A 16,924-nucleotide genomic window follows, 5' to 3' on the forward strand; every position below is an offset into this window, starting at 1 on the left:
CATCTGACTGAATATTTATGCATCTTCCTTCAGACAGTACTTCATTATCGATAACTGTATCATCAGCATATTGTCTGCAAGCTAATTAACATACAACATGAACAGCAAGGATTCCAACACACTTCCCAGAGGCACACTCAAAGTTACTTCTACTCTGTCAATGACTCTCCATCCGCAATAACACGCTATGTCCTCCGTACCAAAAAGTCTGTAATTTAGTCACAAATTTCACTTCATTTTTCCATATAACTGAACTTTTATAACAATCAAGGGTGTAGTACTGAGTCAAATGCTTCTTGGAAATTAAGAAATACCGCATCTGCCCGACTGTCATGATTCAAAACTTTCAGTATGTCATGTGAGACAAGTGTGAATTAGGCTATTATTATTATTATTATTTACTGTCGAATTTAACTATATGAATATGGCATGGTAGCATTGTCACAGTGAAGAAAAGAAAAGAGTGAAAGGTACCTCCATACAGTAGTTGAATGACAAATTAACATCCAAGTGACCACCACATAGGGCAGTTTAGAGCCACAGTAACACAATATAGTGGCAAGATGCAAAAATAATATCCTCTGGCCATGATAAATGGAAAACAGAGGAGTACACTTATGAGAACACTGTGCTCCTTTCTTATGTGCATCTTTTCGGGGGTGCACTTTATTTTTATGGATGACAATGCACTATTGTAACAAACTTCTTGTGTGGAGGAGCTCTTGGAATGAGAGGATATTCCATTAGTAGATTGGCCTGAATATTCCCCAGACTTAAATCCCATTGATCATGTATGGGGTACACAGGGGAAACACAATGCAACATGTCCTCAAGCACCAACGACATTCCAGTACTTGTCAATCACACTGGTAGATGAACAGAGTGACCTACTATAAGAACTCCTTACAAACCTTGTGGTCAGACTTAGCATTGTCAGTGCTATCCACGGTGATCACATGCCCGTTAAGAACCATGTCCTGCCTTTTGTGATGTCCAGAAGCCATCATAAATTGTGTTAACTTCACGGTAATTATTGTCTTTGAGTAAAAGTGTCATTTGTATTTGTCTCATTGTGTTTCTTTCACTAAGCTTATGAACTACACCCTAGCAGTTCTTTCTATGTATGGTTCAAGCTTCGTCACACTAGTTTACTTGGCAGTGACACATCACGGATAAAGTTACTTTTGTCCATAAGTTTTGCATACCAGTGTATTTTGCCCCCAAAAAAGTAACTCTTCTTGCTTAATAGCTTGGTTAATAGTAGTGACACAATGAGTAAGTATGTGCTGTAATCATTATGGCACAATATTTTGCAAGTATGCAGTAGCATAATGTACAGGTCTTATCTATCTGATGATTAGTATGTTTTCTAATGGATGGCATTAACAACCGTTGTTAGGAGCTTTTGCAAGAGGAATTTATACTGTCTGATAGTACAAAGTTTTATGACTGGGTCTGTACAATTTTCTTTTAGTGGAGGTCTGCTCAACTTAGTGTAACTAGTTCATTACCTCGTCTTACTAAGATGGAGTGAAAATTGAGTAAGAGATATGCCACCAAAGTCAGCAGATTGTGGTTGCCATTTGTGATGCTACTCTCACCACAGACTTTCAAAAGTAGCGTTTTAGAACCAATTTTTGGAGCCTGGGAGGGGAGGAGGGGATGAAACCAGTGGTGTTTGTTCTGTAGAACTGACTAAGATCTTTGTAACTACAGTCCACTGGTGAAGTATCCTCCAGGATGGGAAGGTGGTGGTGGTGGTGGTGGTGGTGATGGGGATAGTTACTGCGTTGGAGTCTGTCATCTATCCTTACTTGGTTTTAACATTTCTAGTTTTACCTTTCTCAACTTTCTACTCCACCAGGAGTACCACGTCTATCCTTTCTCTTTCCACATTTAATAATTTCCATTGCAGAAACACTTCTTTTATCCAGATATTAAAAGCTGTTTTCAAAGGGTTGCCATAGACACTGCAAAACAGGCAGTTTCCGGACTAAGCTATGCAGCATAAAATTTATGATCGGAAATGGTGCTTATTGAATGTGCCTTGAGAAGAGATAAACATGAAATGCTCAGCTGTAGTTAACTGGGAAGCTAGTGAATAAACTAGAGGTGTGAACTGGACTACCAGACCTCGCTGTGGTTGGTCCACATTTTCAAATGAACTAAGACAGTGTTCAAAATGACTAAGGACAAACCTAATTAAGGCTGTTACATGTTTCATGAATTCAAAGTGGAATTATACTAGCTGATATTTCATCAAGATGCTGTACATACGCATCTTCCAGTTTATTCAGTTTACGAGATGATAAACCTTTGTTAGTCCCTGTCTTTCACCCACCTACCTCCTTTCCCGCTCCCACTCCAACACTATACAGCCTTCTATTCCACCAAAGCACTCTCAGTCTTTTTTCCCCTCCTCTACTTCCCCCTCCCCCCTCCCCTCCCCTCCCCTCCCCTTCCCTTCCCCTGTCTAGCCCCCCCAACTGCACCAACCTGTTCTACCATGTCCCCACTGCCTCCTCCTTACACCCACTACCCAGACTGCTTCTCCCATTTGAGCAGTTGCTCGCAGTCTGGCTTCAATGGCCAGAGACAGTGGTTGTGTGTGTGTGTGTGTGTGTGTGTGTGTGTGTGTGTGTGTGTGTGTGTACTTTAGAAGAAAGCCTTTTGTCGAAAAGCTCACATGTTTAGCAGTCCCTTTATAACTGAACCTCTCCCCTCTACAGTGAGACGCAATCTATCCTTTTCATAATGTTGTCAAATGATTATAGAATTTTTTTAAGTTTGCAGCCCTTATGAGGTCATAGCGAGAGGGTTGCAGCCTGCAGTAATAGCAAGTGTGTACACTCTTGCCCACAGCATGTCACCAACTTTCACTTTAATATGCTACGCCATTGAACTGTAATGATAAATCCTGACTCGTGGCCTTGACTCCTTCAATTATTTAAATCCTACCTTTCATCTATTTTTAAGTGAAGAGGACTTTCAGATATATCTGAGGTATCTACTCCTAAGCTACAGCATGGCAAAAACCTAGGGCAAAGCATTTTCAAATAACAGGCTCCATTCGCTAATTCTTAAATGAACAAAATCAAAAGAAGATAACATATAAATCAGGTTATAAGATGTCATTTTTGAAGAACAGGAATTACTTCAGAAGAGAGCGTGTTCCTGTTTCAGAAATTATGATGTATTTTAAGTCTTTCAAGATACCACAACTGAAACTGAAGACAATTCTGATGATAGCGATAAAAGTGAAAACTACATAATGACTCAATAAGATGTGATGAAAAATTTAACCACAGTACAAGAGTTACATGAATGGTCGAGAGTTAAACATCCAATGAGCAATTGAGATAGAGTAGCTGCTGCTTTAACATATTATGGAGAACCACAAATGATTCAAGGAGCTAGGAAATCAAATCCTTGAGATCAATGGAAGGAAGCAACGGATCAAGAAATATTAGAATGACGACCAGGCATGTGTTTTAGAAGATTTTTCTTCAAGATAATAGTCTTTTTATGTAAATTACAAAACAAAAGTAAATGTTTATGGTTCTATGGATAAACACAAGGCTAGAATGGCAATTTAGGAGTTATCACAACAAACAAGGGACTTGTGATTCTTCAGGATTTCTTGGCAATTTGCTAACATTCTCTAGTTGTAGGGTGTATTACCAGAGATCATAATCTTCTTTGCATGATACGCTACCTATGACAATGTTGGATGGAGCGTGCCTGTAATTTGTGCCTTCTGGCTTCTGATGCCATCTACGGTCAGCTCCCAAAGGCATCACCCTCAAGTGTCTCCACTGTGTGACATTCTGATTGCCATCCACACCTGCAGATGCTGCCTTACGGTAACCAATTTTTCATCCAAGTCAAATTGTCATGTTCTGTTTGCAATCCATTATAGTTTGTGTCCCTCTGGACCATTTTGCTGTCAGTTCATTCTACCTGGCACCATGCTTATGGCTTCTACGCTGCTGAATTCTGCTTTCAGATCAGAGACCTACCAAAGAGTGTTAAAGGTGACATTGATTTACAAAAGCCATAAATTTATAGTACACCTTACCAATGTGACATATCATATGCTGGACAAACTACAAGAATTGTTGAAACTTCCTGCCAAATTAAAACTGTGTGCAGAATCGAGACTCGAACTCCGGACCTTTGTCTTTCACGGGGAAGTGCTCTACCATCTGAGCTACCCAAGCACGACTCACGACCCGTCCTCACAGCTTCAATTCCCCCAGTACCTCGTCTCCTACCTTCCAAACTTCACAGAAGCTCTTCTACGACCCTTGCAGAACCAGCACCCTGGAAGAAAGGATACTGTGGAGACATGGCTTAGCCACAGCCTCGGGGATGTTTCCAGAATGAGATTTTCACTCTGCAGCAGTGTGTGCGCTGATATGAAACTTCCTGGCAGATTAAAACTGTGCTGAACACTGCCTGGAACTTGATTATTCCATGAGCTAGGAAGAAACAAGAATCCTGACCCAGACATTGGAACAGCACAGTGACTGAGTCATTCAATTTTAAACTAACAGAAAACGTAATAAATCAGGACAAGAACTATTAGCTGAGTAAAGCTTGAGAGTCTGCACTGCATCTGTTAAAGGCCCAACGAATACAGATCCCATCAACACAGAAGCCTCAAGCATATTGCCAAGCAGGACGGACTAACAACAGAACATCCCACTATGACTCAAACACACATGAACTGCAAACAGGGAGTGATCAGTCGACCTGGACCAAAACAGTAAACTCAAGGGCAATACCTGGGGGTGAGAGTGGCATTTTGGATGTCAGACAGTGTGGTCTCCCAAGTGTGGTGCATGTGGAAGCATTCTACATAGCTTCAGACGTTGTTGACTCCCAAGGGTGGTGCCTGCATTAGTGGTCCAAGACAGCGAGAGAAGGTGGCAAGCATAGACCGTAGAAGGGGTGGGAAGGCAGAGGACTCCATACAGCAATCAGTCTCCGATTGCACCTGATTTAGGTGACGAGTTACATAGCCGAAATGTCATGCACGGAAGACTGCTATATCCAACAGTACACCGAATAACTCAAGCATGTCAAAAAAGGGACGTTATAATCAGATGTAGTCCTATGGCATGAAAATATAATTCAGTTTTGTTCAGAGCTATAAGAACCTAGTGTCTTTCAAAGATGTTCTTAGATTAAATGCTCTCCATTTTCTTGCACGTTAGTTTGAAATCGCACCTCAAGCATCTCATCGGGTGCTGACTGTCATAACTGATGCTGTTCTGGTACTTTTTATATAACAGATGGCAGAATTACGTCATGTTGACATCATGCAACTATTGTGTGGTGACTTAAGAGAAAACTACTGATGTAAAGTACCTTGAGGAATATAATGATAGCTCTAACAGAGTATGTCATTTAAAGGTACGTTAAGGCAAACCCATAACTGTTGAAGTAGACAGTGGATAAATACATAACTAAGATGAGATTTAAAAGAAGTGATGTTGATTATCCATTTTTTTGAAGCACAAAAGTTCCAGAAAAATTTTCTTTGTGCTTAACACTGATGGTTTACTGCACTTAAGAAAGACAATGAACTGATAGCTTTAGTGATTTGAAGATATTCAGAATCACTTCAGGGACTAGTGTTATGCATCAAAAGAAAGACGGGTACATACAACTCCATAAGGTTCATTAAATAAAGAAAATTTTAGAGCACTTTAAGTGCAATATTGCAATATATTGGAAAGGGAATATGTAGAACACTTTACTTTACAGGGAAGCAACATAAGCTCTTGCACACCTGAATTATGGAACTAGGCCACAGTATTTAAAAAAGTAGTAGTAGTAGTAGTAGTAGTAGTAGTAGTAGTAGTATCAAGGAAGCAGGAAAAGCCAACCAATCACAATGCAATCTAAATGAAACGAATTATCTGGTGTATGAATAGCAAACTGTTACTGATCATGATGGTGGTCTTGATAAGGGCCATTCAATGTTAGGGAAGCTTAACCTTTAATTTTGAGGATCTACTAGGTGGCTTAGTTAATGACAAACTAAAGTTCCAAAACCTATAATGGAAGCAAAGATGAATTGGTTGAGAAAATTATCAGATTCATACGACTCTTAAACAAATTAGTAATACAACTGCTAAAGTAACAGATTTATGAGCTGCCAATAACACCACCATTCAACTCACTCAGAATTCATTTTTTTCATTGATGCACAAAATACACTCAAATAAAACATCTGTTTTAATGCAACTTAGTAACTGCCAATGAAATCACTGCTACGCTTCAAACGTTATTCACTAATATAAGATAAGAGTATGTAAATTGTTAAACAATGGGAGAATGGAAGTTAGGATACACTTATTTTATTAAATAACTTTTGCACAATTTCAAATTCCAGTTGATTAATTTGTCTTTTTAGTAGCTTGTGTTTTGCTATAACTATTTTTCTCTTTTTCATAGCATACATATACCAAGTTAAAAATATGTTTCACTTGTATGAATTAATTATTCACTTGCACTTCTACTGAATAAAACTATCACAAAATTCACTGAGAAAAGTGGAAGTTTAAGATGCAATTTCCATAAAAGCCTTGTTGACTGAAAATTTCAGATCCAATGGCTTGATCCTACATGCGATCCATTCTAATATGCCTCTTATTTACTGATAACATTTGTGATTTCCGTTTGCATTCTGTCAACAGGAAGCACCAATGAGAAATGAAGTTTCCCATGAAGAGTTTTCCTGGTTCCTCATAAATGTATCAACACATGTACATCATCACTGGCACAAAAAAACAGTGTTCTGTCTCCCATCTGCTTAGGACATGGTTGACCCTTATTCTTACCCCTTCTTCTATTGTAAGATAACAATTATTGAGGTAAGAATGGGCAAAACTGTGTTCAGTGCATGGAAGCGAAACATATCTGTGAAGCTGAAATACCAGGACAGCTTCTGACCCCCATAGCAGAGGATCTGCTATAGACCATATGAAGCCTATGAAAAGCCTGTCGAGGGTGGGAGGGTGGAGGTTGGGGGGTGAGGGGGTGTTAAACAAAGACATTTGGGAATCTAATTGTGAATGCTTACCACTCAAGTTGAATAAGCAAAGCCTATTTCACACATGCTGAGTAATTGTTACGGTAGAACTACAAACAACCTGAGAAGAGATTTCCCATAAAAATGACCAAATAGGGAGAAGCAAACACCTCTCAAAGCTTCAGTTTACATCATTTCACACAGTATGTGTAAACAGTGCAGCAAGTGAAAACAGTGTATTGATCTGGTACTAGGTTAACATTGTTAAATTGTACAGTTTTAACCCAGTGCTGTTTCTCATTTCAAACTTGTCCTAACAGCACATTACTTTGAAGGTTAAGACTTTAATAGTGTTAACTATTTATTCACAATTTATACAAAACAGATACATGTTTCCAAGTTCTACTGCTGTTCACAGTTGTCACCAGCACTGTATATGAACATATGTCAGTGATGTGGAAGACATAGGATACCCTTAGCAGTGCCCATGTATTGACAGTTTGAGTGGGGCAGTCTACTGTCTGATGAATCACTGTAACAGTTCAGAAGTGAATGCGATGAAGTGCTTCCTTCATCGCAGGAATGAAGTTGAAGCCTCAATGCCTCAAGTCCATGGAGTATGGTGGGTGGTACATTGACTAGCAAAATGACGGCTGAGTCCTGCAGAAAGTGTCACTATTTCCCTCTCTAAGCTGTTCATTTTTGGGCACAGCGTGTGACCAGGTTAAAGAAAGAAGGGGTGACGTTTTCTGCAAGACCTATCCATTGTTTTGTAGCACAGTGCTCGGGCAGATATGGTGCTAGTTCAGACTAATTTGTTTGATCAATAGTGGCTGGAAAGCACTGTACTACCCACCACACTCTGCGGACTTTAGCCCTCATGATGTCAATCTGATTCCTAAAATGATGCATTTGCTTCAGAACTTTTACAGAGATTCATCAGGCAATAGATGCTCCACTCACACTATCAGCACAATTGGCATTGCTAAGGGTATCATAAGACTTCCACATCACTGGCAACTGATTATACACAGTGCTGGTGACTACTTTGAAGGACAGTAAAAATTTGAAAAATATATCTATTTCGTAATTTTAAATAAATAGTTGACAATATTAAAGTTCCAAACCTCATATATATTTTAGTCTAATTAATGTAAAACTAATTAAGATAACGCTCATTTATTGTTCCATCTCAGTTGCATATTTTTTAAATTAGATTCCATGTTCCAATCACTCTGGATCATCTTCAGATCTAAGTAGTTGCATCAACAATCCAATTTGTCTGCTCAGAATCACATATCAGGGTACTGTACTCTGATATGTGGTTCTGAGTGGACAGGATGGGTTACTGTCACAACTACTTAGATCTGAAGATTATCCAAAGTGAACAAAACATGTAATCTAATTTTAAAAATGTGCAACTGACACAGAACAATGAATGAGAATTACGTTAATTATCTAAACAGTTGCTGAATCTCTCAGATCAATTATATTGACTATAGTGAAAATTAATAAATGAAGTCAGTACTGCTTTTCATAAATATGCTTGTGATATGAAATAATAATAATAATTAATAATACACCTTGACAAGTGCATATGACCATGACCATGACTTAATACTTAATCTCACATGTCTATAAAATATCAGAATCTGGAGACTGCAGCAACTGCTTCATTTACATTTTCATGTTTTTCTTTTATAAAATTACAATACCAAAATGTGTCATAACTGCGCTACAATAATTACTTTTTTTGATTTGATATATTCTGGAAAATAACACACTAACATCATTGACAATAAATGTAGAAACATGTATTTTCTCACAAAAACTGTGAAAGATGGAGCAATACTTAAACCGTTTGTTGGTACTGCAACTTTGGACATACAATTCCACTGATTAAACATCACACAAGGAACAACTCCAATAAGTTTGATGTGTTATGAAATAAAATAGATTTTATTACTTTAGATATACCTTATTTTGATATCTGTCATCAAGTTCGTGTTTTGCTAATAAGTCTCGAAGAGTGGAGATAGCAATTTTTCTAATCTGAGAGACTTCATTTAGTGAAGTTCTCACTTCCTGAAGCAGAAGACCAACTAGGAAATGTTGCTTGCAAAATTCTTCTGACAGACAGAAGCCATCAACATAGTCTGAAAAACCAATTACTATCGTAGTATGAATGTCATTTATAACATAAAATGACTGCTAAGAAATTGAGCTACAAGTTTATTTATTACCTGATCTTCCTTTAAGTCCTATTCTTGAATGGCGTATTGGAAGATTGAAGGCCACATAGTGTTCATGTGAGCAAATAATTTGCAAAAAAACAAATTTACACTCATGAAGAGTTTTTGGATCTCCTGGATTGAACTTGTCCATGTACGAGTTAATGAGTTTAAACACATAGCCTCTGTCCATGAATGTTAGACATCTCTGGAAACACAACAGAAATTATGAGAATATCAGTGACCACACTATGAACTTCTTATTTTCTATTGATAAACCTATAAATTTCTGACTAAAATTAAAATTTTAAAGAATTTATAACAGACTAAAAATTTTAATATTCAGTAAACATAGCTCATATAGTAAACAATGACACATATTAATTAAAGCATATACATGCAATACAAATGGGGCTTGTAGAATGAAGGATAGGTGGTAATAATTCATGTTGTAGATTCTGGGCAACTACCAACTCCTCTTCTTTACGAGTATTAGGTCTCATTTCAGTGACAGCTATGTTTATAATTTCAGCTGAATTTGTGTGTGAAACTAAGAAACACCTGTTTACAATCAGAGAGTTAAATTAGTTCTCTTGCCAGAATATATGTTGTGCTACATGCATTTTGCCTCTTTCAATTTTAGATGGAGCTAACTAAATAGTTGCCAAAGTGCCAAGTGTGATTACTAATTATCAACAATATCCAATAACTATTAAAGACAAAAATATCAGGGAAAGTCTATTTATTTATCCGCTATGCTACAATATGGATCCTTCCCACCAACACCAGTTTTCTGAACTGCACAAGAGGGAACTTTCCCTGTAATATATCCTACATTCCCATAACCCTCCTGGCCTCAACCTTCATTAGTCATTTTCCTCACCCATCCAGCCCCTTCCCTGTTCCCATTCCAGCACTACATAGCCCTCATTCCACCATCACACCCAGCCTTTTTACTTCTCTCCTTTTCTGCTCCCGCCCCCCCCCCTCCCCTTTCACCCCACCTCTCCCCTGCCTGCTGTCTCAACTCCCCACTGCACATAGTTGCCCTAGCCTCTCTCCACCTCATCCCTGTGCACTTCCCAACAGCACATCACTGTCTGCTGCCCCTAGCCTACTATCCCTTCCCCTCCCTCCCCCCCCCCCCCCCCAGCCTCCTTTACCCCCACCCAGTTGCCACTCCCATCACACACTGATGCTGCTGCTCACAGTGTGGCTTAAGTTGCCTTCGACTGCAGGTGTGTGTGTGTGTGTGTGTGTGTGTGTGTGTGTGTGTGTGTGTGTTCTATTTTTGACAAATGCCTTACTGGCCGAAAGCTTTATTTGTGACAGTCTTTTTGTTGTGGCTATCTGCGACTCAGCATCTCCGCTATATGGTGAGTAGCAACTTTCCTTTTCATATTAATTATATGTCCCAAATACCCTTCCACACATAGAGCTGAATTTCAAGTGCATAGTCTTAATATTATTCTAGAGTTACAAAGTTGCTTATTGCATGGGGTTCAATTATTTTATCAATTTTATAAGATTTTCATGAATGTTATTCTAGACATAATGTGCACAAAATATGATGTTTTGTATGTAGACACTCTTTTATTGTTAAGCCTGTGCAGAAATCTTACATAATTTCATCATCTCATGCTCCTTTCCATAAGTCATGTTATCAAAGGTGAGAAGAGTATGTGCACAACAATAGGTATCCTACTAATTTTTTCAGTTTCGCCACTTCCACGTAGTATGAGAGAAGCACTTTGGAGGTGACATATGATATAAATGTAAATCAGATTTATTCTAATGTCCTTTGTAAAATACACCAACCTTGAGAAAACTTGCAATACTGCAATTTAGCTCTTGAGTTTCTATAGGCATTTCTTTGTACTTTTGTATTATGTAAGGACACAGAACTTGAAGCAGATTCTGTATTCTGAACAAGAAATCAGAAGCAAATCTTTCATTTCGATGCATCTGGAAGAAAAAGTATATTAAGTTTCAGGATTCATTACCAATACAGGCTTCAGAAAATATACAAATTCAGTATGTATAGTACAGAAATTAAAAGTTATAGCACAAGAAGTTTAAGTGTTTGAAAATTTTATAATCAATAGTGAGTGCATCTCCAAATCATTCAAAGTAAAATCAATAAAATACAGAACTATGCATGAAAACTTGATTAAGGTCCAAAATGTCATAGTACACAAAAGCGTGCATGAAAGGTGCACCTGCGTACGAAACTAGGCAAGCTAAGAGAGAGAAACACAGATGCTGTCTGCTACTGTTGTTTTACTGTCTGTCTGTCTATCTAAACTCACATAATCTTGAAAGCGCAGGGTTTTGGCATGCTGTGTGTGTGTGTGTGTGTGTGTGTGTGACAGAGAGAGAGAGAGAGAGAGAGAGAGAGAGAGAGAGAGAGAGAGAGAACTACTCTGGGGGTTAGTAATGCAACAAATCACCCATTCTTCCTCCTTTGGACCAACACCACATCTCAGCCGATTAGAAACTTATAATGACAAATACTATTGTAATTCATGTTGGAAATGCCAAGAAACAATGCACAAAATTTAAATATAATGACTTATATGTAATATGTCGTGACAAGTATCTTGATCTTGCAATAAGACAATAAACAAATGTAAAATGGTGAAGAAAATGTTGTAGCTTAGTTGTTGGTTTAAATACAAGATAACTAGATGTTGGTTTAAATACAAGATAACTGGACAGTAAAAGACATTCAAGTGTGATGATCCTACACACTCATGAAATACTGGAACATGTGTACAACTTCAACTTTTATAGTCCTGTCTTCCTCAGTTGCGTGTAATATTACGGTATATTAATAATTTTTACTTATGGACTGTCTGACACACATAAACTAACACACAGAGTTGCAAACATCCTAAAGAGACAGGGCTTCAAAATAGCATATAAGCGTGGGCAAACCCTTCAATCACACCTAAGCCAGCCAGCTACCAAGAGAGACAAATTCCAACAATCAGGAATATATAAACTTGAATGTCAAAGTTGTGATGCAGTATACATAGGCATGACATGCAGGAATTTTCAAACAAGATACAAAGAACATATCAGATGTTGGAAGTATGAAACAAACCATTCCACATTTGCAGAGCATTTAAAACACTACAACCATCATCCTACAAACACGGAACAAGAAATGAAAATAATGGGAATAAGCAACCATGACAAACATCTTATACAAATGCAAGAAAACTTCCACATCCAGAAAGCCATAGCAGAAAACAAACATGCAATAAATGAACAAACACACATCAGCACTGGCTCCCTACTACACTTAGTAAAGGAAATGATCTTTGTTTATATAAACAAAGATGATATGACTTACCAAATGAAAGTGCTGGCAGGTCGACAGACACACAAACAAACACAAACATACACACAAAATTCAAGCTTTCACAACAAACTGTTGCTTCATCAGGAAAGAAGGAAGGAGAGGGAAAGATGAAAGGATGTGGGTTTTAAGGGAGAGGGTAAGGAGTCATTCCAATCCCGGGAGCGGAAAGACTTACCATAGGGGGAAAAAAGGACGGGTATACACTCGCACACGCACACATATCCATCCACACATATACAGACACAAGCAGACATATTTAAAGACAAAGAGTTTGGGCAGAGATGTCAGTCGAGGCAGAAGTGCAGGGGCAAAGATGTTGTTGAATGACAGGTGAGGTATGAGTGGCGGCAACTTGAAATTAGCGGAGATTGAGGCCTGGTGGATAACGGGAAGAGAGGATATATTGAAGAGCAAGTTCCCATCTCCGGAGTTCGGATAGGTTGGTGTTAGTGGGAAGTATCCAGATAACGCGGACGGTTTAACACTGTGCCAAGATGTGCTGGCCGTGCACCAAGGCATGTTTAGCCACAGGGTGATCCTCATTACCAACAAACACTGTCTGCCTGTGTCCATTCATGCAAATGGACAGTTTGTTGCTGGTCATTCCCACATAGAATGCGTCACAGTGTAGGCAGGTCAGTTGGTAGATCACGTGGGTGCTTTCACACGTGGCTCTGCCTTTGATCGTGTACACCTTCCGCGTTACAGGACTGGAGTAGGTGGTGGTGGGAGGGTGCATGGGACAGGTTTTACATCGGGGGCGGTTACAAGGGTAGGAGCCAGAGGGTAGGGAAGGTGGTTTGGGGATTTCATAGGGATGAACTAAGAGGTTACGAAGGTTAGGTGGACGGCGGAAAGACACTCTTGGTGGAGTGGGGAGGATTTCATGAAGGATGGATCTCATTTCAGGGCAGGATTTGAGGAAGTCGTATCCCTGCTGGAGAGCCACATTCAGAATCCGATCCAGTCCCGGAAAGTATCCTGTCACAAGTGGGGCACTTTTGTGGTTCTTCTGTGGGACATTCTGGGTTTGAGAGGATGAGGAAGTGGCTCTGGTTATTTGCTTCTGTACCAGGTCGGGAGGGTAGTTGCGGGATGCGAAAGCTGTTGTCAGGTTGTTGGTGTAATGCTTCAGGGATTCCGGACTGGAGCAGATTCGTTTGCCACGAAGACCTAAGCTGTAGGGAAGGGACCGTTTGATGTGGAATGGGTGGCAGCTGTCATAATGGAGGTACTGTTGCTTGTTGGTGGGTTTGATGTGGATGGATGTGTGAAGCTGGCCATTGGACAGGTGGAGGTCAACATCAAGGAAAGTGGCATGGGATTTGGAGTAGGACCAGGTGAATCTGATGGAACCAAAGGAGTTGAGGTTGGAGAGGAAATTCTGGAGTTCTTCTTCACTGTGAGTCCAGATCATGAAGATGTCATCAATAAATCTGTACCAAACTTTGGGTTGGCAGGCCTGGGTAACCAAGAAGGCTTCCTCCAAGCGACCCATGAATAGGTTGGCGTACGAAGGGGCCATCTTGGTACCCATGGCTGTTCCCTTTAATTGTTGGTATGTCTGGCCTTCAAAAGTGAAGAAGTTGTGGGTCAGGGGCTAAGGTAATGAGGAAAGAGGTTTTAGGTAGGGTGGCAGGTGATCGGCGTGAAAGGAAGTGCTCCATTGCAGCGAGGCCCTGGACGTGCGGGATATTTGTGTATAAGGAAGTGGCATCAATGGTTACAAGGATGGTTTCTGGGGGTAACGGATTGGGTAAGGATTCCAGGCGTTCGAGAAAGTGATTGGTGTCTTTGATGAAGGATGGGAGACTGCACGTAATGGGTTGAAGGTGTTGATCTACATAGGCAGAGATACGTTCTGTGGGGGCTTGGTAACCAGCTACAATGGGGCGGCTGGGATGATTGGGTTTGTGAATTTTAGGAAGAAGGTAGAAGGTAGGGGTGCGGGGTGTCGGTGAGGTCAGGAGGTTGATGGAGTCAGGTGAAAGGTTTTGTAGGGGGCCTAAGGTTCTGAGGATTCCTTGAAGCTCCGCCTGGACATCGGGAATGGGATTACCTTGGCAAACTTTGTATGTGGTGTTGTCTGAAAGCTGACGCAGTCCCTCAGCCACGGTCATGGAATCCTTGTCCGCCGGAAGAATGACGATGGACCGGTCAGCCTTCAGATCACGGATAGCCTGGGCTTCAGCAGTGGAATCTTAATCCTACTCCCAACATTATATATATATATATATATACACACACACACACACACACACACACACACACACACACACACACTTGTGTCTGTATATGTGTGGATGGATATGTGTGTGTGTGTGTGTGTGTGTGTGTGTGTGTGTGTGTGTGTGAGTGTATACCCGTCCTTTTTTCCCCCAAGGTAAGTCTTTCCGCTCCCGGGATTGGAATGACTCCTTACCCTCTCCCTTAAAACCCACATCCTTCCGTCTTTCCCTCTCCTTCCCTCTTTCCTGATGAGGCAACAGTTTGTTGCAAAAGCTTGAATTTTGTGTGTATGTTTGTGTGTCTGTCGACCTGCCAGCACTTTCATTTGGTAAGTCACATCATCTTTGTTTTTAGATGGCGTTCATAAGAGGAAGAACAACACCAAAAATGCAACAGGAGCGTAATATGTAGGAAATTGTCCACTCAACCTGTAAGTACAGTTCAAAACATTACTACTTAATAGCAAATACCAACCACCAGAATTGTTTATAACCTACAGGCACAATGACAAAAATGTAAATAAAATAGCTAACATATGTACATATTCCAGGCCACTAATGATGCTTTGCAGAAAATAAAGGCGAAACGCGTATGGCACTAAAATTGTGTTTTATTCAGTTGCTGTCAGACGGTCCATAAGTAAAAATTATTAATATACCGTAATGTGTACAACTATTCTTCTGTCTTTCATGTATAATGTCACTTCATCAGCTGCAGCTGTTCTAAGTGTCACTATAATTTTTCAGGCATAATTTTGCAACATAATTAATACAAGCAAAGTATCTTTCAGTCATATGATGAAAGAAAACATCAATTTACTAAGCAGTAGCTGATAAACGTAGAAGTTTAAATGACATCTTAGTTTGCATAACCTGTATTTTGGCTTTTGTTAATTTGTCCTGTTGTTGAACACATTTTTTGGTGGCAGCACTCCATTTTCTTTAGTTATCATCACACTATTATAGCCCATACCACTTATTTCTTTCCACTTAATATTCTTGAACTTTATGTTCATGTTTCCCCTTGTACAAGTTTCATTCCTTCGACAGTGTGCATTCAACTGATGAAGTACCCTACTGTCATTGATTGATCTAAGTGCAGCACGGAATGTCACCAACAAGGCAAATCAACTGATCTACGAGCCATCAGCTAGCCCTCATAGTTCTGGGCTATGAAATGGATCCATCGAGGCAAGATCATCCAGTGGGTACTAATGTCTTACACTCCAGCCAGTCTCCGAGACTCCTGAGTTCAATGTCAAGCCTCCATACTTCCCACCAACATCACAGGGTATGATGGTACTCAATGCTGTCTTCACCATACGAGATATTGAAACCCACAGTGGAAGTGAGACAGAGCAGAATTTCGTGAAAACCTTGCCACCAGCATGGCGTAAAATGCAAAACACAAACACAGAGGCCTGAGAACAGCAGAAGCAAATGGGGCAACAGAATGCCAAGTTGCTTAAATACCACATACGGCAAAAGGTGGTGTTGCTGGGCCCATACACCCCAATGGGAAAATCATTTATGGCTGCTACCAAGGTCTGTACCAAGTGGTCAAGATGACTTCACTAGTTAACATGAAATTACAGTTCCCTACTCATACCACAGTCATCCAAGTTGAGTGCATTTGGCCAGTTTAGAATGTGCTGGAGGCTTTACCACCATTACTTACACAGGTTGCATTCGGCCATATCAGAGTGTGCCAGAGGCTTTACCACCATTATTCACACTGGTCCCAATAAAAAAGGAGGTTGGGGAGTAAGAAAAGAAACATGGCATGACAAAGTGAACACGCTGCTCCCACCTAGTCTGCACATATGCACTAAAATCAAGAGATACACCAAAGCAGAGAAGAGAGGAGGGTGATCGGAGTAGCAGGTGCTAACAGAAGATACAAATGCTTTGTAATACACCCATGTCTGGTGAAGTGTGTGTGGGGGAGGGGTGGGGTGGGGGGGTGGGGGGGATTTCATGGAAAATTATCCTTCTTGAAACAAAGGAGATTATGTTAGTTATACCTGTTAGGAAGACTTATGTATTGAATGCAGCA

At 40.0% G+C, this 16,924-nt stretch overlaps 1 protein-coding gene across 1 annotated transcript in view; it reads right to left on the reverse strand.

Annotated features, from left to right (window-relative positions):
- Positions 1-16,924, reverse strand: part of LOC126483634 (dedicator of cytokinesis protein 9) — a 344,753-nt gene that overhangs the window by 126,716 nt on the left and 201,113 nt on the right. Inside the window, exons 20-22 of the mRNA XM_050106687.1 lie at positions 11,092-11,238; positions 9,286-9,481; positions 9,020-9,198 (exon numbers count right to left, since the gene is read on the reverse strand). Of these exons, the coding sequence (XP_049962644.1) occupies positions 9,020-9,198; positions 9,286-9,481; positions 11,092-11,238 (522 nt within the window). The remainder of the gene's footprint in view (positions 1-9,019; positions 9,199-9,285; positions 9,482-11,091; positions 11,239-16,924) is intronic.

The sequence above is a fragment of the Schistocerca serialis genome, chromosome 6, assembly GCF_023864345.2.
Source record: "Schistocerca serialis cubense isolate TAMUIC-IGC-003099 chromosome 6, iqSchSeri2.2, whole genome shotgun sequence".
Lineage (NCBI taxonomy): Eukaryota > Metazoa > Arthropoda > Insecta > Orthoptera > Acrididae > Schistocerca > Schistocerca serialis.